General features: G+C 46.6%; 1 protein-coding gene and 1 pseudogene across 3 annotated transcripts in view; one reads left to right on the top strand and one right to left on the bottom strand.

Moving 5' to 3' along the window:
* Positions 1-20007, bottom strand: part of HSF2BP (heat shock transcription factor 2 binding protein) — an 83626-nt gene that overhangs the window by 63208 nt on the left and 411 nt on the right. Inside the window, exons 2-4 of one of the 3 annotated variants that reach the window (XM_022596806.2) lie at positions 19232-19489; positions 18235-18385; positions 4410-4513 (exon numbers count right to left, since the gene is read on the bottom strand). In XM_022596806.2, the coding sequence (XP_022452514.2) occupies positions 4410-4513; positions 18235-18385; positions 19232-19267 (291 nt within the window). In that variant the 5' untranslated portion in view covers positions 19268-19489. Of the gene's footprint in view, positions 1-4409; positions 4514-18234; positions 18386-19231; positions 19855-20007 lie in introns of those variants that run through there. The other 2 variants (XM_022596808.3, XM_022596809.3) reach the window with 2 other exon arrangements.
* LOC149749252 (cytochrome c oxidase subunit 6C pseudogene) lies at positions 3244-3465 on the top strand (annotated as a pseudogene).

Below are 20007 nucleotides of genomic sequence, written 5' to 3'. Positions count from 1 at the left end.
CATTACACCCACTAAAATGGCTAAAATCTAAAAGACCAAAAATACCATGGACAATCATAGGCGAAGAAAAAAAAAAGAAAAAGAAAATAATGAACCTCGACGTTAAGTTCACATTTTATACAAAAATTAACTCAAAAAGAATCATAAACAAAATACATAAAAATATAAAACTGTTAGGAAAGAAAACAGGAGAAAATCTTTGGGACCTAGGGTTAGGTGAAAAGTTCTTAGACATAACACAAAAAGTACAATCCATAAAAACAAAAATCAACAAGTTGAACTTCATCCAAATTTAAAACGTCTGCTCTGTGAAAGACCCCATGAGAAAAAAGAAGAGACAAGCCACACCCTGGGAGAAGATATCTGCAAAGCATATGTCCAATAAAGGACTTCTATCCAGAATATACTAGGAACACTTTAACAGTTAAAAAAATCCAACTAGAAAACGGGCAAAAGACACAAACAGATATTGCACAGGAGAGAATATATAGACAACAAATCAGTACATGAAAAGATGTTCAACATCATTAGCCAACAGGGAAATGCGAATCACTACAACACATCTATCAGAACAGCTAAAATAAAAAACAGTGAGAACACCATATGCTAATTAGGGTGTGGAGGAAGTGAGTCGCTCATGCTTTGCTGGTGAGAATGTAAAAGGGTACAGCACTCTGGAAAACAATTTGGTAATTTCTTACAAAACTAAACATGCACCTGACACGGAACCCGGCAATCGCACTCTAGGGCATTTATCCCAGAGTAACGAAAACATATATTCACCTATACACACGTGTTCACAATAGCAAAAAAGAAAGGAAACAACCCAAATGTCCTTCAATGGGAGAATATTTAAACTGTGATATTTCCATACCCTGGGATTCTATGCAGCAATCAAAAGAAGCAAACTATTAATACATGCAACAGCTTGGAAGGATCTGAGTGAAAAAAGTCAGTATCAAAAGGTTATAGGCTGAAGTATCCCATTTCTATGGCATTCTTGAAATAAGAGAGTTAGACAGATACCGTGTGGCAACTGTATACGTCAGTGGCTGCCAGGAGGCAGGCGTGGGGAAGCGGCTGGGCATGGGTGCACCGGGGTAGCGCGACGGGGTCTCTGTGGTGATGCAACGGTGCTGTACGTTGAGCGCGGAGGTGAGTTCATGAATCTACACGTGATAAAGCTGCACAGAACTATGCTCGCACACATAAGCAAGTGCAGGCAGAACTGGTGAACTTCAAACAAGTCTAGGTAAAACTGGTGAAACCTGCACAAGCACTGTGGATGGCACCGATGTCAGTCTCCTGGTTTCCCTAAACTGTAGCTGTGAAAGCTATTTACCGCTGGAGGAAACTGGGTAAAGGGTATTGGTCTTCCCTGGACTTTCTGCAACTTTCTGTGAATCTATAATTATTTCAAAAACTGTCTTAACTAAAACACAAACTGGTTCGGGTGACAGCTGTACAACTGCATAAATCTACTAAAAATTATCAAACTAGGCTTTTACAACAGATGAATTTTATGGTATACAAAATACACCTCAATAAAGCTGTATTTTAAAAAGAAACAATAATCAAACTCTGATATATTTACCTAAAGCGAATACTCATACATAACAGGGTAGCAAGCACAAAATTTTCAAGATTCCTTTAAAATCTTTGTGTAGTTCATTTCTGATTATAGTAACTGAACTATCCTATCAGTTACTTTCTCTTTAAAAACTTTCCTGAAATAATATACAATGTTTGCAACAACTTCCCATTTATCATCACAAAAGCAGCAACTCTTTCCTAACAAATTAAAAATATAGATAATGAAAAAACAGCAGTCCACATTTAAGTTAGTTTACTGACTATGAAAGATGCTGCCCTAAGAAAACACACAGAGAGGATGAAGCCATAGGTAAGCCGGGGAACCATGGCTCCTTAGAGAGAACGCTGTGACTCTGCCCGTTGTCTGAAACAAGTCCACGTGCACGGGGAAGCAGGCCAGGCACTAAATGCTGTGCCAGCAGAGACGTTGTGGAAGGCCTCAGCTAACCCTACAGTAGCAGCACAGTCCTTCAAATAATAATTCAGACATCCTCCAACAGCTTCACTGGTGCTTTCTTCCCTTGAGTTCAAAGGCTGCTATTGCCAGGACTCTCCCGGCCCACCCCTTAGATCACAACAAGGCCCAACTAGGCCCAAATTGACCCCATTAGACTGTCACTGAGGAGACACCTCAATGGAGGGCACGAACCAAGCTTTTCTTGTCCCAGTGACGAACCTCTAGAAGGTTAGGTGCTGCTTCCACCCAGCATCTCCTTTACAATTTTGAGTCCACACTTTGTTTTCTGATCTTTCCTTACATGCTGGATTCAGTGATGTCTGCCTTCTCCTTAATGACTTTTACCCCAACTGAAGTACTTACTAGAAATACTGTAATTTAGTATCTAGCCCTGGATTCTTTCCTAGTTCCTCAACTCTAAAATAAGCTTCCAGAGTCCAGCCTCACGGTCTGTACAGACCTGGGCAGAAAAGGCCACAGGAAAGGAAACTGCCGGTTCCCTACAGCAGAAAGAGACAGGGCCTTGTCACAGCAAACTTGCAGGGGCTCCAACCTGTATTAAATTGGCGGGACTATTAAGCAGGAGGCCTAACTGGAAATAGGTAATGGTTTAACCTAAAATATTCCCACATTTGAACTAAGGTCAAAGTGTCTGGGCAATAACATGCTGATGATCTGACACTACTTTACCACAGCCATTCCCTCCTCTATTCTGGCACCTTCCCTGAGTGGCTTATTTTTAAGCATTACATCTAAAATGCCAGCCAAACATGCATTTTTTCCTATGCTTATCAATTTAAAATATAGGAAATCTAAGATTCTGCCCAATTTGGGCTTCAACCTTAACAAGGACGTCTTGGTATTTTAAGGAGTACAGAACCAATGGATTGCATTGTTCACATTTATCAAATTCCTTCTTGCCTGCTGGTCGACTTCCTTCAGACAATGAAACTTTTAGGTCCAGACAAATTAACCATGCGTCCATCTTAGTGTATCATGATCTGAACAGAAATGACTGAGCTAGAATTTCAGCTTTCAATGTGTGGCACTCAACCTAACTCAGTTTTGAGACTAAAACTCTTTCCCTGGTCTTCTCTACGTGCTCAGTATTAAAGTCTATACAGTCCATTTCTCCATCCGTCTGGAAAGATGTTGTTGAGCCATCTTTTTCAAGGAGAAAAACTACCGTGGCTTCCAGTTCTTTGATGAAACCTCAGATGCATGGCCTTCTGGCCAAGTGTCTGCAATTTCATATTGCTGGAGCATTCACTGTATCTCTGGGAGCTGCAGCTTTCTATAAGTTTGCTGTGGCTGAACCAAGAAAGAAGGCATATGCAGATTTCTACAGAATTTATGATTCCATAAAAGATTTTGAGGCGATGAGGAAAGCTACTGTCTCTCAGAGTGTAAAATGATTTTGGAATGTAAAGAATGTCTTTGGGTTGATTTCCATGGCAGTTTGTCACTTACCTGTGTTCCTAAACTATGAAACTAAGAACTATGAATATCTGGGTTAAGGAATAGTTTTTCTTGATAAATAAACAATTAACAAATATGTGGGTGAAAAATAAAGGCCATACAAAATCCATCGCTTTTAGAAAACCTCCACTGCAGCCACAAACCTTCAGAACTCCTCCACACAAGGAGGTAGTGTGACACAAAGCTTAGCACACGGCAGTGGAGCCTGGGACCAGCCTCCTCTCACTCCGGCAGGTTAACAGCACCTGCTGATCCAGCTGTGCTGGGAGAAACAAGTGAGATGCATGGACAGCTGCTGACCGCCTGCCAGCACACAGTTAACAACACATCCTGGCTTCTGTCACTAGTACTATTACTCCTTTACTATTCAAACATAAAAATTCAAGCTCCGAATTTCAGCAGAAGTGGCAGAAGAGTTCTAGTTTTACAGAAGAGGAAATAACTTATTCCATGCAAAAAAATGTATAATTTTCAAGAAATATTGTTAGTCTCCCCAAATATTAAAATGAAATATAATTGGTTATTTCTAAAATATCAGGAAATGATGTGTGAAGTTAACTACAAATACTTCTATTTAATATATCTATCTCTGATTATAAATCATTGTATGCATGATTTTTTCAAGATTATTATGAGTTTTAATAACTTGGATCGGGCTTTTAAACACTGAATTAACAGTAAGTGACTATCAAAAGGCACCAATAATCCCCCACATTAAATGGTTGTAAAATCCAAACGATCAACTATTTTCCAGCCCGTTCAGAATAAATACATGTAAAAATGCAGCGTCTTGAGGCCTCCGGGCTGGGCTGTGGCCGGCGCCACTTTGCGGTCACGGCCACGGCGCTGGCACTTCGCAGGGACCCTGTGGGCGTCGTACCTTCTTCTCTCTCACGCTGTCCTCTTGCACAGATTCCAGGCGGGCTTTGAAGTGCTCACAATCCATTCTCAGTTGCTCTAACTCTTGCTCTTTCCTTTCCAGATCTAGAAGAGACAGAAGAATATTCAGTATTTCAAATCACTAATCTCTCCTGAGCATCCACTTTGCTTAATCTTCTCTTAGGAAAACCTGATCTCTTAGGTAAGATTATTCACATAACCAGTCCTTGAATAACCAATATTCTAACAGTCCTGTTTTTTAAGGTTTTGTCCGTTTTTTGCCCATGGCAGAAAGCACCTTTTTGTTTTCTGTTTTCTGTTTCTGAGACTTCATTTTACTGCCAGACTTGCACTCAAGGTTTTAAGAAAGCGTGTTATTTAAAGGATTGAAGGCAGGGCTGAGCAGCCCGACTGTCTCATGGCACAGACTTGTATCTGCTCCATAAAAAGCAGAAGGCAGCTCAGTGAGGAGACGGTGCCAGCCGGGCTGATTCACAAAGCTCGTCTCACCACAGGCAGACTGACTGCCCAGGAACAGCTGCTGCCGCAGTCAATGGAGAAGTGAAAGCAGCGGCAATGGAGACAAGAGGTGGCCACAGTGAAAGATGGGAGGTAGGGAACGCTCCCTCTCTACCACATTTGTTCAGGTGATGACTCAAAGGGCCAACAAAAATCCCAAAAGACATCTGTGTTAATAACTCTGAAATCAACCGTATTGTCAACTCTAAATAAAAAATATTATGCTACAGAAATACTGACATTCAAAAAGCAAAGAAACAGGTGCTTTAAAGTTTTAAGTGCCTTGACTTCAAGGACTAAGATATCATCAGTTTTAATGCTAACATATACCAAGATTTGAGCACGGGCCTGTGCTCAGAGCTACTGGTGTAACTTCTTAATTAAAGTAGCGCTGCTTGGGGACAGTGATTCTCAAACTTTCCTGTGCATCAGAATCCCCTGGAAGACTTGTCCGAGCACAGCCTGCCGGGCCCCATCCTCAGTTTCTGCCTCTGAAGTAGGCCTGAGGATCTGCATTTCTAACAAGTTCCCAGTGAGGTTGATACAGCTGGCCTGGGAACAGGGTTTGAGAGTGACTGCTTCAGGGCAACAGCCACATCTCTCACCACCAACAAAATGAGATCAACACACAGCCAGCAAAGCAAACAGTGGAGCCCAGCCCTAGGGATGTAAACTAGCGGGAAAAATGGAAGGCAGTACAAGGCAGACGGCCCTGAGAGCGCCTCATAGGGCAGATGCTGGAAAATGGAGCATCACTCCACCCTAGAGAAGTGGCTCCCAGACACTTCCTCCAACGGACAAAAGAGAAGGGGTGTGGCTTTATGACCTAGGGGTCTGGGATAGCAAGGAAAGCCCAGACGAGACACTGGCGGTGGGGGTGGGGGGCTGGGATCAGTGCCAAGAACAATGCAGGCATTCCAAAAGCTCTGGAAAAATAAAGGGAGGCCTACATTTTCTAGAGACCCTTTGCCCTAGAAGAGGGATTAAAACCTAAAGCTAAATATTCAGTTAACGATTGTGAAACAGCTGGCAAAGCTTCTCTTAAAACGGGTTTCTTAGAAACTGGGGTGGGATGTATTATGCCACAACATGACTTTCACTGGAATTCTTAATTTTGTCCCACTAATCCTGGCCACCCAAGAAACCAACTATATCAATCAAGTGCTATACTTTGAAAAATACATATCTGCCTTTTGTAACGATGGTAAACTTATGAATGAAATGTGAACTGCAAACGGTCACAGACAAAAAGAAACAAAATGAACGAAAACTGAGATAAAATCATTGGTGGCATAAAACTTTTTCTTTGCAGTTAATTTTTATTTTTTTTCTTCTATTACTAAACTGTATATTACTCAAACATGGTAAGGAAGACAGGAAATAACATGGCTCACGTGTAAAAATATGTAGGAATTAATTATGGCCACCCAAAAGACTCACTATGGTAATTTCATAATCTCTCACTCTGTATAGCTGCCTATGACCTCACTGTAAGTCAACACAGCAAAGGGACGGGGTTAAACCATCCCACTCTACCCCCCAGAATGCAAAGGCACTGTTAGGGGTGTCAGCCCACCCACCCCAGGCTCTCCAGGAGGCAGGTGGTGGCTTTGTGCTGTACAAGGCCACCGCCTTGTGGCGAGAAGGGAGCACTGCCGCCACCTCCCTGCATTTTCAACTTGGCCCACACGGCACGCCTGCCGCCTGAAACATAAGGGCAGGGATCTTCACGTGTTCTGATGCATCTCACGAGCCTAGAATAGTACACAGCACCGATCAGGCACTTTATAAATACTTGTCATGTAAATGAATTTCACTTCTTTATACAGTCCAGCTAATCCTTGGATAAAGAAAAAAACTCAGCTATTTTGATTGTATGTCTTATTCTTCTACAAGAGGATATATTGCTTTTGCAATTTGTTTTAAAAATCAGGGACAGAAATAATACATATGCAGTACATTGTACATGGTCAAGACATTACCTTACCCAGCCTCAGTATTAGAACAAGGAAGAGGCTGCCACCCAGCCTAGACTGTATTTCAACTGCTAAGGTTTAGCATTCAAAATGAAGGAGAAATCTAACTGAGTAAAAGGGTGGCCTAGACAGACTATCAGTATATAGAAACAACCTAAATCACAGGTCATTTCAACATTCTAAGTTCTGAAGCTTAGAATCCTTTTTTGATAGCTTTAATAACATGAGAATGACTATCAACTTACCCACAGGAAGGGTACAGAGAGCCATAAATGAAAAGCGGGGTGACTAAAACCCAGCCAAAGAAATTTAAACTATAAAAAAAGGGATCGATTTCTCCTACCCTTTACCACCTGGCATGTTTATAATACATTATTAATTGTAATGTTTAATAAATTATCAGATATTTCATGTAATAAGAAAAAAATATGTTTTTAATCAAAATAGCTCAGTAAAGAGTCTCAAATCCAAACTAAGGGCTTTTTAATAGCCATCAACTTTTACATTCTTCTCACTAATAGGTTTAGAAAAGAATTTAGAATTAGCTACTGATGGAATCCATCTTTACTATGAGCTGAGATTTGGAGGGTATGTTAGTTTCCTAGATCTGCCATAACAAAGTACCACAAACTGGGTGGCTTAGAACAGAAATGTATTCTCTCATCATTCTGGAGGCTACAGTTTGAAATCAAGCTGTTGGCAAGGACACGCTCCCTCTGAAATCTGCGGATGAAGGATCCTTCCCCGTCTCTTCCGCCTTCTGGTGGCCCCAGACGTCCCTGGGCTTGCAGCAGTGTAACCCCAACCTGCCTCTGCCTTTGTCTGGCCTCCTCCCTGTCTCTTCACATTATCTTCCCTCCGTGTACTTCTGTCTCTGTGTCCAAATTCCCTCTTTTAAGAAGGATACCAGTCATACTGGATTAGGGCCCACCCTAAAGACCTCATTTTAACTTAATCGGCCTGTCAAAAAATGTAAGTTGAAAAAGTGAAAAGATGAGAATATTCCGGGATTCATTTAAACACAAAAAAACCCTTCAGTTAAAGAGTTTAAATGCATTTCCAGCCAAACGACACTTTAATTAGCTGTCAAATTTTTAAAACAAACCGAAAGGAGTGGGGGAGGAGAGTTGGAACCAGAATATGGAAATAGAAATTTTTTTTCCTGCGCTGCCAAAAATCTGCTTCTTTTCCTAACGTAAAGGCCACCGGAGCACTCTTTCCTAAGAGGAAGGAAACATGTGACTAATAGGAATCTGTCCTGTGCTGGCACCGCCAATGTACTTGGCTCTACCTTTTCACACCTCCACGTTGCAGCTCCTCAGTCTCCCGAGAATTATCAAGGAAAAGGATCTGATCCTATCTTTTTTATACCCCCACATCACCTAGCAGAGCTTGACACATACCAGGCATACGGTGCATACCTACCTGACTGACTTTCAACTGAGTTCTAGCACAGAAAACTAAGATCAACCTTGCTGAACTCAAACGAATTCTGTTAAAGTAATTTCCCAAACCAAAGAGTCAGGGACTTCTGCTTTTCATTCACTGGCATAAAATACAATGTTAACAACTGGGTGGTCGATAGTGATCTGTCCAAGCAACACATGTCTCCACCCCTCCACCTTGGCTACCCTTCTGCTCCTCAGTCCACTGAGCCCCAAACAGCAGTCCATCTTCTCCTTTCCCAGTCCCCTGCATTCTGGACAGTCTCCACGCGCCCTTCAGATCCACTCTCCAACCTGCTCTGTCCCGAGAGGTAAAAGGTTGAACCCAACCTCCACAGCGACCGGCTCCCCTGCCTGCTGGATTTGGACAGTGGGTCCCCACAGGAAACAAGGACAGGAGGCAGGGTGGGACATCGACTTACCCACTGCATTACCCCTGCCAGGTTCAAGCAGCAGTGGTTTCCTCCTCCGAGCTGAGGCATGGTCCTGCCCAGCACCCACCCTCCTGCCAGTCTGGCCGCTCGCTGGGAGGCCACGGCGCCCCACTCTTCCAGGTTCTGGGCCTTCGCCTCCCTTGTGCTGGTTCCCCAAACCCTGCCCACCTTGGTCTGTCATCGCTTCATGATATGCTCTGTTTACCCCTTCTGTTTCCTGCCAGGAGCTGGACTTGATACACTCTGGTATTTATTATCTCATATGGGCCACAATAAACCTTTGGTCAAATCAAATAATATCTTCTTGGCACTCACTCTCTAATGATTCTCTCTCTAGTTCATATTTCTTCTTTTTCCTTTTTTTTTTTGGTGGCTGCACCACGCAGCTTGTGGGATCTTAGTTCCCCGACCAGGGATCGAACCCACATCCTCAGCAGTGAAAGCGCGGAGTCCTAACCACTGGACTGCCAGGGAAGTCCCTAGCTCATATTTCTATGGGCCAGAATAATTCTTCTCTGAGTTGAAACAGAGGCCCCCCCTCTCTTCTCATTAATATCAAACTCTTGGGCAATTAATCTCAAAACACCCCACAAATGCTTTAGAAATCACGTAGTGCAGTGCTTTTCAAACCCCACTGCTAAGAACCCAAGTGCCTCAGGGATGCTTATGGTTCTGTAAACATTTAATTAGTATTTCCATTTTACAATATGTTTTTCGCTGTTTTATTTGGAAATAATTTCAAACTTACAAAATGCTGCATGAATAAAAATAATACAACGAATACCCACATACCCTTTACCCACACTTACATACTGTTAACATTTCACCACATTTGCTCATCATTTGGACCATACACAAGCATACACACAGTACATTTTTTCAGCCAGTTTAGAGTAAGTTACATATATCATGGTCCTTTACTTCTAAATACTTCAGTGAACATTTTCCAAGCATAGGGATAATGTCTTAGTTACCCAGTATACACAGTTGTCAACTTGAGAAAAATTAACATACCTTTACCTAATCTACCACAGACATTAGAGTTTTGTCAAATGATCTAAAATTGCCCTTTACAGCATTTTCTTCCTTCAAGGTACAGCATCAAGTCTAGGATCAGGTATTGCATTTAACTGTCATGTATCTTTAGTCTCCATTAATTTGGAACATCTCCATAGCCTGTGCTTTCTGTATGACACCACATCTTTAACAATTTAAAAATCGTAACAAAATACATGGAAGAACCATTTCCAGCTAGCATGGTGATGCAGCAGATCAATCTTCCCCCCCAAGAATACGTAGGAAAGCAGAATTTGAACAAACCAGAAAAAAGTTGTTTCAAAGTATCTGGGAGTTACCAAATCATGTAGGCCTTGAGAGCCGGGACCTAGAGAAGAGGGAGGTGCACTGAAGTGAGCAAGCGCAACTTCCCAGCCCGCTCTTCCCCAAGGCACCTGCATATTCAAAAGCAGCACAGGCAAAGAGGCAGCAGAGCTAAGCAGAGCATCTCGCCACGGCGTACAGAGCCACTAGGCAGCCGAGACCTAGGGCAGGCCGTGATCCTGGAGGAGATGGAAGCACAGGGAAAGCGCAGAGGGGCTGCAGAGCGAGGCGGGCGGGCGGTGAGTGGAGAGAGGCCAGGAGGCCAGGCGGAGCTGTCATCAACCTCATGGCTCTGGAGAGGTCAGAACGGAAGGTCAGCGCACTTCCCTGGTGCTCCAGCGGGTAAGACTCTGCGCTCCCAGTGCAGGGGGCCTGGGTTTGATCCGTGGTCGGGGAACTAGATCCCACACGCATGCCGCAACTGAGACCTGGTGCAGCCCAATAAATAAATAAATATTTAAAAAAGAGAAAAGAACTGAAGGTCAGGCAGGGTCTGCCTAGATGGAAGGACTCTGGGAAATGACTCAAGCTCTCAGTTAGACCCCCCTGAAGAGCTAAAACCCTAAGAGGGAGAATGAACTAGACACAGGCCAGCTTGAACTAAGACTGAAACCAGCCGTGAACGAGCTCAATGCCTAACTGGATTTAGGTGAACTACTCTGACTCCATTCTAACTGACTGAGAGAAGCCGGGGGAAAAAGTTCTTGCTGGAGAAAAATATCAAATCCAGAGCCTCTACACACTTCATTCTTTAAAATCCATTAATCAATAAAAAAAATTACCAGAACTACCAACAGGAAAAACAGACAACACAAGCAGATCAGCAGGTGATCCAGACAATGGATTTATCAGACTCAGACTTCTCTGAAATAACTGTGATTGATATGTTCCAGAAATAGACAACAAGAGAGTTTCATCAGGGAGCTAGAATAAACAACAACCTAGTAGAAAATCAACACAAAAACTAATAAATACTAGTATTTAAAAATAATTTTAAAAGAAATAACAGAGCTAATAAAGAATTGAGAATCAGACCCACATAAAACTAGCTACTATGACAAAAGACATTGTAGCACAGGAGGGAAAGACTGCCCTTTCAATAAATGGCATTGGGTCAGTTGGCACAGATGGCTAGTGGCTATTTTTATTTATTTATTTTTTGCGGTACGCGGGCCTCTCACTGTTGGGGCCTCTCCCGTTGCGGAGCACAGGCTCTGGATGCGCAGGCTCAGCGGCCATGGCTCACGGGCCCAGCCGCTCTGCGGCATGTGGTATCTTCCGGGACCGGGGCACGAACCCGTGTCCCCTGCATCGGCAGGCGGACTCTCAACCACTGCGCCACCAGGAAAGCCCACTAGTGGCTATTTTTAAAACAGACGTAGACAGCATAGATCATACAACACCTTCATCACCACACAAGGTTCTCCTGGACTATGCTCACAGAGGTAAGGTGCTGCTGTACAGATTTCAAATTACACAAAGTAACTTTTCCTCTCTGCTAAAAACCTAGTCAAATATCTCTCCAGTATATCATGGCTGCACTTCTTTGCATTCATTGCTGATATGCACTCTACTAACATTTAAATATATTTATTTAAACAAATAAATTTTTTAAGTTAAAACTAATGTTGCAAATTTTAAAATGTCAGTAATGACACTGTAGCTTATGTTCGGCGTCAACACGTAAAATTAAATAATTCCAACGCCTCTGAGACTCTTGAGCGAATATCTGACAGACTGCCACTAAGGTGGCAAGTTGCTTTTAAATTATATCATTTAACATCTCAAATGCAACACAATTCATTTGGAAAGTGTCTTCTATAAGACAATGAAAATTTAAACAGGCTGAGTGGCTTTTCTATCATCTCTCTCCAAAATGAACACCTACCAACCAAGAAACGCAAGAAATTCTGAGACTTGGTGACTTAATTGTGAAACAAAAATATCTGACCCCTCTGATTTCAAGCTTCAAGATCAGTTTAATTGAAAACTGTCCTCATGTTACAAGGTGAGCTGTTTAAAACATTTCTCATTTGCAATTCCTTATCTCTGGGATTTGTCTTTTTCTTGCTACTTAACAACCACAATTAAAAATAGGAACTGGACACTGAGGATGGTACTGCAACCGTCTTCCAAAATGTCTAACATTAAATTTTTGTTTTCATCAAAACACCTTCATTGGGGACTTCCCTGGTGGCACAGTGGCTAAGAATCCGCCTGCCAATGCAGGGGACACGGGTTCGAGCCCTGGTCCGGGAAGATCCCATATGCCGCAGAGCAACTAAGCCCGTGCGCCACAATTACTGAGCCTGTGCTCTACAGCCCGTGAGCCACAACTACTGAGCAAATGTGCCACAGCTACTGAAGCCCGCACGCCTAGAGCCCGTGCTCCGCAACAAGAGAAGCCACCATAATGAGAAGCCCGCGCACCGCAATGAAGGGCAGCCCCAGCTCGCCGCAACTAGAGAAAGCCCGCACGCAGCAACCAAGACCCAACACAGCCAAAAATAAATAAATAAATTCTAAAAAAACCACCTTCATTGTACCCACTGATTTTAAAAGTAAACGTTATAAAACTGAATTTTTTAAAGAATTATGCAGGAAATACAACATTCATTTATTTTACATATTGAACAACCATATACTATATAAAATTTTATTTTTTTTAAAAAAGCAGGATTCTCCCAGTTTAAAACAAATTCGTGCCATGCGCTGATGTAGTGATACCTCCTTCACCGTTGGAAGAACGTGCACTAGAAGGGACGACAGAAAAGGGGGGTGAGCTGACTTTTACTGAGTACAGCTGAGCCCTGAACAACACGAGAGTTATGAGTGCTGACCCCACCCCACCCCCCAAAGTACAGCTCTGCATCGGCCCTCCACACCCGCCGCGAGGAGGGCTGTGCGGCGCTGCAGCATCACGGGGACCCATTTACTACGCGAGTGTCCAGGGCCCCTCCACCTGAGGACGTCCTCGTCCTCTCCGTGGAGGGCACCCAAGCCCCGCCTGTACCAAGCACGTGCCAAAGGGGAGCTCACTGTAACGCTTGATGCCTCCAGTGAGGCAGGCGCGGCTGTCCTCGTTCTAGACAGGGCAACAGCGGAGACGGCCCACAGCAGCAGTGCACAGACCACTCCTGCATCCCCGTATCCTCCCGCTGAGCTCTGCGCCCACCTACGGAGCCTAACCAGACCAACCATTTCTTCTCACGTCCTGTCCACTCCATCCATGCAGCCACAGTCCACACTCTAACGTCAAGTCCAGACCTTCCTTGATGAGCACTTTACCGTTAATTTTTCTTCCCCTTCCAACCAAGTCCTCAACCTATCCTAACTTAGATGCAAAAATCATTCCCCTGAAAATGTCATTTTCATCACTATTTTGAAGTCATTTCCATGTGCTAGTTTCCAACAGCCTCTGCTTTCAAAGTTAAAACAATAATCCGTGGTTACTCTGCCTTCCTTAAACTGCTCACATTTACTGACATCTGCTATACCCCGATCTCTGCTCCACAGGTCAAGCAGAGAAGCTAGCCGATTAACCCACGAACAATCCTGCTCACTCCCATCTGTGACTTTCACACATGCCTTACCCTAGCCTAAAACATCGTCCCACTTCCCTTCTAACAAATCATGCCTCTGCCCTCAATGCTCATCTATTCCCCAAAGATTCTCAGGCAACACCCTTGTAGGATTACTCCGAACTCCACCACCTACTGCCCAGTTTCCCAAAAGAAACTAAGTTACCGTGCTAGAGGCAGAATTAAGTCCCATTCACGACCTGACACCCATCACACCACCCTAAGCCCTCTGGTTGGCTTGTACAGCCTGAGCCCATCCAAACCATCCAAAGATCCACACCTATTCTCCTAGAGAAACTTGCCCTAAAGTCAGGTGTGTGGCTTCCCTCTCCTTCCTCCCTGCCTGCATCCACTCCTACGTTGCCCTTTCTCATTGCTTAAGACGGGAGGCACACAGCAACTCTGATACTGGTCAAAGCCAAGAACTGTCCTAGACCACAGGCCAGTGAGAGGGTGGATGAACCCACATGTCAAACAGCTCTTGCTGCCACCGTGTGATTCTTGGATTGACTCTAAGGGACCCATTTTCAAAGCAATGGCTCATGTGATCCCTCTGGGAAGACAGGCCCTTGGGAAGGCCGAGGAAGGGCCATCAGACCTAGTCCTCACAAAGAGATAAAGGGGCGGGGGGGGGTGATTTTTGTTTTCTTTCATGTCACCTGAGTGGTAAGAGCCAAGGAATTCCCTGGCGTCCCAGTGGTTAGGACTCCGCACTTTCACTGCCAAGGGCCTAGGTTCGATCCCTGGTCTGGGAACTAAGATCCCACAAGCTGTGCAGTGCAGCCAAAAAAAGAAAAAAAAAAAGAATTCAAGAGCCAAAATTAAGTGAAAGATGCCTCTTAGGAGGCCATCTTCTAGGCCAGGCCTCAGACCAGAGAAGCAGAAGTCTTCAAGGGCCAGCTCGTGTTCAAGGTTCACAGTGAAGCCGACCACAAGCACTCCGGTCCGCTTCAACCCTCCCCTCCTATACACCCGGTGACCTGCAGCACACACTGGCCTCACGAGATACCACTGCAAATTTAAAAAAAGAGCACGCAGGGACGGGAGGCTGGGTGGTCCCTTAGGACCAAATACTCAGCCAGGCACAGAGAATATAACGGGAGACCCTGCCCTTCCACCAGTTTATACTGTAAGATGGGACTAAAACCATTCTGTCTGAAGGAAAAGTACAGGATGCTATGACAACATCCAACAGGAAGACAAATCTTGTCTAGGCAGTCAGATAAGGAAATGAGTCTGGGCCGGAGGCTAAGTCCAATAGTACAAATCCTTTCAAGCCACGGTACAGTTTTAAGGTTTGGGGTGGTAGGGGGTTTGGGTCAGGGTTTTGTTTGTTCTTTGGTCTTTATCCTAAGAGCAAAGAGAAGCCACTGAAAACTGACTTAAGCAGGGGAATGACATAATCAGACTGAATTGTTAAAAATTACTCAGGCTACAGTATACAAAGTGGACTGGCAAGTGGCAATGAGATAATGCTATCAGGAGCAGAGATTCAGGCACAGTGACAGGGGCCTGGACTCGGTGGAGGCAGTGGCGATGGAGGTGGTGGATGCATCGATGAGGGGAAACGTACAGGACTTACGGGGGAGACAGGCCGGGGCTGGAAGGGGAGAGAACGGTGAGAGGGGAGGTGGGCAACAAGGAGGATCCCAGGTCTCTGTCTGGATGGTGGTGCCCTGGGAAGGCTGGGAAAGCCTGGTGTCCAGTGGGGTAGGGGCAGGATAGCATGAGTCAGACGTGAGAAAGTAAAATTAGCCTGCTCTGAGAAAATGAAAATCTGTCCTGCAATTTGCTAGGCTGGGATAACAGACACAGAAAGCTGGCTGCCAAGTTAACAGGAAACAGCATTTCTCCCAAGGACACACTGCAAGAGTAAAGTGTCATGATGAACCCTTCTTTCAGTGGCTACTGATTTCTTGTTCAGAGAAAGTTTACTCTTTAAAATCCTAGACTATCAGAAATTGTGCTATTTGGAATTACACTAGTAAGGAGGAGGAAACATCCACTCTCGCCTGCAGGGTTGCAGTCACTGTGACACAGAGCAGAGCCTTGATAGCCAGCTAGCTGCAGAGCTTCAAATAAAGGATTTCTAGACCTGATGTGCCACCATGTACCTAAATTTTGTAGTTTTCAACGAAGCAGGACCTGGGGCCACTGCAGTGAGACCTGATGCTGACCCCTTCACACACAGACCTACTCTGCCTGGAGCCTATGAAATCACAGCTCCATGTGCACTCCACCTAAACTCGGCCCTGCCTCAAATCCTACAGCAACTCTGTCCTTTCCTTTGTTGGCAAAATGCCCACAGTCCCTCTGGTGTGTGGTCTCCCTCACTGCAACGAGCCAATAATCTGCCCTTGTCAGAATACAGGTCCTTCCTGATGGCTGCAGGCTGATAACACTAAGACAAACACTTAGAATTTTTTTTTTTTTTTTTTTTTTTTTTGCGGTACACGGGCCTCTCACTGTTGTGGCCTCTCCCGTTGTGGAGCACAGGCTCCAGACGCGCAGGCTCAGCGGCCACGGCTCACGGACCCAGTCACTCCGCGACATGTGGGATCTTCCTGGACCGGGGCACGAACCCGTGACCCCTGCATCGGCAGGCGGACTCTCAACCACTGCGTCACCAGGGAAGCCCCAAACACTTAGAATTTGAAATGAATGTGAAACAAGCGAGAAGAAATGCCAAGTAGGAGTTAGATACAGGGCCCTGAGCCTGGAGAAGTCAGGCTAGATAAAAACCTATGAGACACTGGTATCAAGATGGCAACTAAAGCTATGTGTGTGCAGAGATTGCCCACAGAGAGGCCACGGAGTGAGGAGAGAAGGGGACCTAGGCCTGAGCCTCGAGCACCTCCACGAGCTGAAAGGCTGCTGCAAAGAAGGCTGACTCAGCAAAGCAGACCGAGAAGATCAATGGAAAAGAGGTGATGGTGTGGCTGGGGAAGACCAAGGGCTGTGAGGCAAGATCTCCTAAAGCCTAACTTTGATCAAGTCGCCATGGACTCATTTGTGGGCCGCGTTTTTGTAACCACCAGCCTGATTTTGACAGAGGACTAATCTCCAAAAATTGACTTGCGCTCACCAACTCATGAGAAGACCCTGAAGTATTCTTCAGAATGCCAGTTCATTAATTTTCAGTGAGAAATACAACTACGCAGCAGGCTGACATACTCAGCTGCTGATCAGCACTTTCCTTCCCGAAATGAGCATGAGATCAGGACTAAGAAAATTAAGAAGACAACGACCTGGAGCTATGGTAACCAGTGACGGGGGCATACCTGGCAGCGTCCCAGCGGGAAACAAGGGAACCCTGGTGTGGCCTTTATGGAAAGGACTACTTACAGGGGGGACAGCAGGGGTCAGAGACCCAAAAGGGATGGTAAGGCACCCTGGGACTAGCAGCAGCCCTCCAGCTGAAAGAACGAGGGGGGGAAACAGCGCTCCTGGAGCCCAGTGAGAGCTGCGGGTGGCTCCCGGGTGCGAGTCACAGCTGTGGAGGAAGCGGGAGGAAACACCCCACTCCTTCTGCCCGCTGACGCCTTCTATCGGTGAGCACCCTTGGCAGCCAGCAAGGAGGCAAGAGGCACGCAGCCTGCAGGAGCCCACCTCGCAGGGCACACCGCAGGGCACACCACAGGGCCGAGGGCGGATCTGAGGATTCCAAGAGAGAATAAACAGGCAGGGAGCCACGGCAACCATGAGCATTCTCCCCTCTAACTGGACATGGCTGCCCCTTGACCAGGTACTTTTCCACACACCAGAAACTTGTACTGTTGAGTCCAGACACCTTCTTGCCTGGACTAGCGCTAAAGACATGACCTGGGCCTCGCAGATACACCTCTTCTAGAGGCTAAGCAGTGATGGCAAACAATCAAACACAACGGTAAGTTAGCCTTAACCCCTGAAGGCTGATTTGATAGTAACTCGGCCTCAGTCAGGCAAGTGCTGAATCAATCCGAAACAGCTCCAAGAGCTTCAGCAGGGCTCCCAGACTGATACCTGACACAATGGCTGAGCTCAAATCTCAGAATCTGAGTGCACAAGTCCTAGCAACTTAAATCAGGGCTAAAGCTGACCCGTTCCTCCATCGAGAGAAGTATCTCTATAGACACATCTGACCCCCTGCAAGGCTGCTGCACGGCAAGATCCTTAAGTGACACAAAAAAGACTTAATTTTTGGAACAGAGCTCTTAAATGATAAAGCATAAAATTTTTCCGCCAAAGATGAAAGGGGGAGAAAGGAGAGCTGGTAGCAGATACTCAGAAGGTTGGCAGCCCTTTCCTCCAACACAAATTTGCACACAGCCAAGTTGCTCATCGTGGGCACCTCCCTCCCTTGTGCCTTATCAGACTCTCCCAAACGTAATCACAAAGACTATAACAGTACCTTAAAGTTTATTTATAGTCACTTCACAGCTACGGAAGGCAAACCTGCTGAAACAGACTGCTGTCACCATTAGACACTGCTACAGATGAAGTAACACTCACTTTTTTCTACAGTCTTTAATTTCTGGAAGCTTTCCAGCACTTCCCCGTTTAGTATTCTGGGCAAGAAGTCCCGTATTTGCATCACTTCCGTTGTCAGTCGTTCCAGGTCCTTCTTTCTGACTTGAACAAATTCTTCTTTGGTTCCCATATGCTAAAAGAACAAGCACACCTTAAGATCACTACACTCGTCCTCAGGTGACTAAAACCAGCAGCCCAAGTGAGCTTGCCTCCTTCTCTTTAACACCTCCTGGGTTCACAACTGTTTCAAAAGCACGTCCTCACCTAACGTGCCCTCCACTATGTACATTACAGCTAGAGCGGTGAAGCCCCAGCCTTCAAGCGACGAGCCAGTTTTTCCAAAGCGCAAACGAGGCCCTACTGCTGAAAGCCCAGGGAAACGCCAGCAACTTTTTCTTAACGCTCCGCCAGCGCCACGCTAATCACAAGGAAAATGAATCTGACTGGATTCCTACTGGGTGCGCCAAACCCCTTGCTGGCCAGCGCGCTTCGTGTTCACCACAGACCTCAAGGCTGTCCCGCTGGGAAACGGGGGCACAGGCAGGCTAGGTGACTCTCAGGAACCCCAGGACCAGGGGACACCAGCAGGATCTGAATCCGGATGCGGCTCCAAAGTCCATCCCCCCCCACCCCACCCCCGCTCGGGCGCCACCACGTGCGGCGGCTGTGACAGCCGGGCAACCGTGAGGCCGAACAAGCCCGACCCGGCGACAGGACCTCGCGGGTGGGGACACAGGAGGCACAGGAGCACGCCCACCGCCCACCGCTCAGCCTCCCAGACCCGCACGCGCGGTTTCTGGGCCTGGGGTCGCCGCCCCCCATCCCCGGTCCAGGCCATGCTGTCCGCAGACGACGCCCAGGGCCCTCCCGGGCACACATGGCAAGGCCGAGGCGGGCTGCGGTGCGGCTCAGCGTCGGGGAGCGGAGGGCGCCACAGCCCAGGCCCGCGGACGGCGGGCGGCCCAGCGCCCACACTGACCCGGCAGGTCTCCTCAGCGCCGCCCGCCTCCCCCATGGCCGCCGCAGCCTCGGCTCAGTGCGCCTGCGCGGCGGCGCGCCCTCTGACCCTAACGTCAGAAAGCGCGGGAACGCGTCCACGCCGAGAGTCGGGCACGCAGAACCGCGAGGCTGAGGCCTCGCAGAGATTGGGCAGCGTTCTCGGCGGGAAACCCGGGTGCTCGGTCGGCAAGATCCCGCGTTGGCTCCTCTGGCTTAGCCGGGATTGCAAACTTGTTAACTGCAAAGTAAAAGGACAGTGAGACCCACGTGTAAGTGTCCTGCGAAATAAATCGAATCAGGCCTCTCCTGTTTGGCGGGGGATGTCAGACCAAGGGGCGATGCGTTCAATGGAACCAGCGGCTGTTGGCCCGGCACCCGCGCTCAGCCCAAGATCCATGAGCAAAGGCCGAGGCTTTCCGACCACAGGCTGCTCGGGAAGTCTGCCCCGGTAGGGGGCCTTCGTGCAGCCGGCTGCTACGTAACTGAGACGACCACCATGAACTGGGAGACATCACCCAGTCCATTGCCCTGCCCCTACACGCCCACAGAGTTCGCAAAACAAGGCGCAGCCTGTGCGTTCAAAGGTACCGGTTCCCGCACAACTACGACTTCGTCTGTCTGAAGCCGGCCGCGAGCCGACACCGCCGAGTCCCCGGCGTGCGTGCCCTCCAGGCCCGCGGGCGGACCCACAAGCTCACGCTCCCAATCCTCGCGGCAGGGACACGGGCACTGGCGGTCGCCGGTCGGAGAGGTGAA

Source organism: Delphinapterus leucas, chromosome 4, assembly GCF_059928025.1.
Source record: "Delphinapterus leucas isolate spDelLeu-1000000601 "Yukka" chromosome 4, BTC_Dleu_Yukka2, whole genome shotgun sequence".
NCBI lineage: Eukaryota > Metazoa > Chordata > Mammalia > Artiodactyla > Monodontidae > Delphinapterus > Delphinapterus leucas.
The sequence above is the reverse complement of the archived record's forward strand: the minus strand, read 5'-3'. Positions and strand labels throughout refer to the sequence as shown.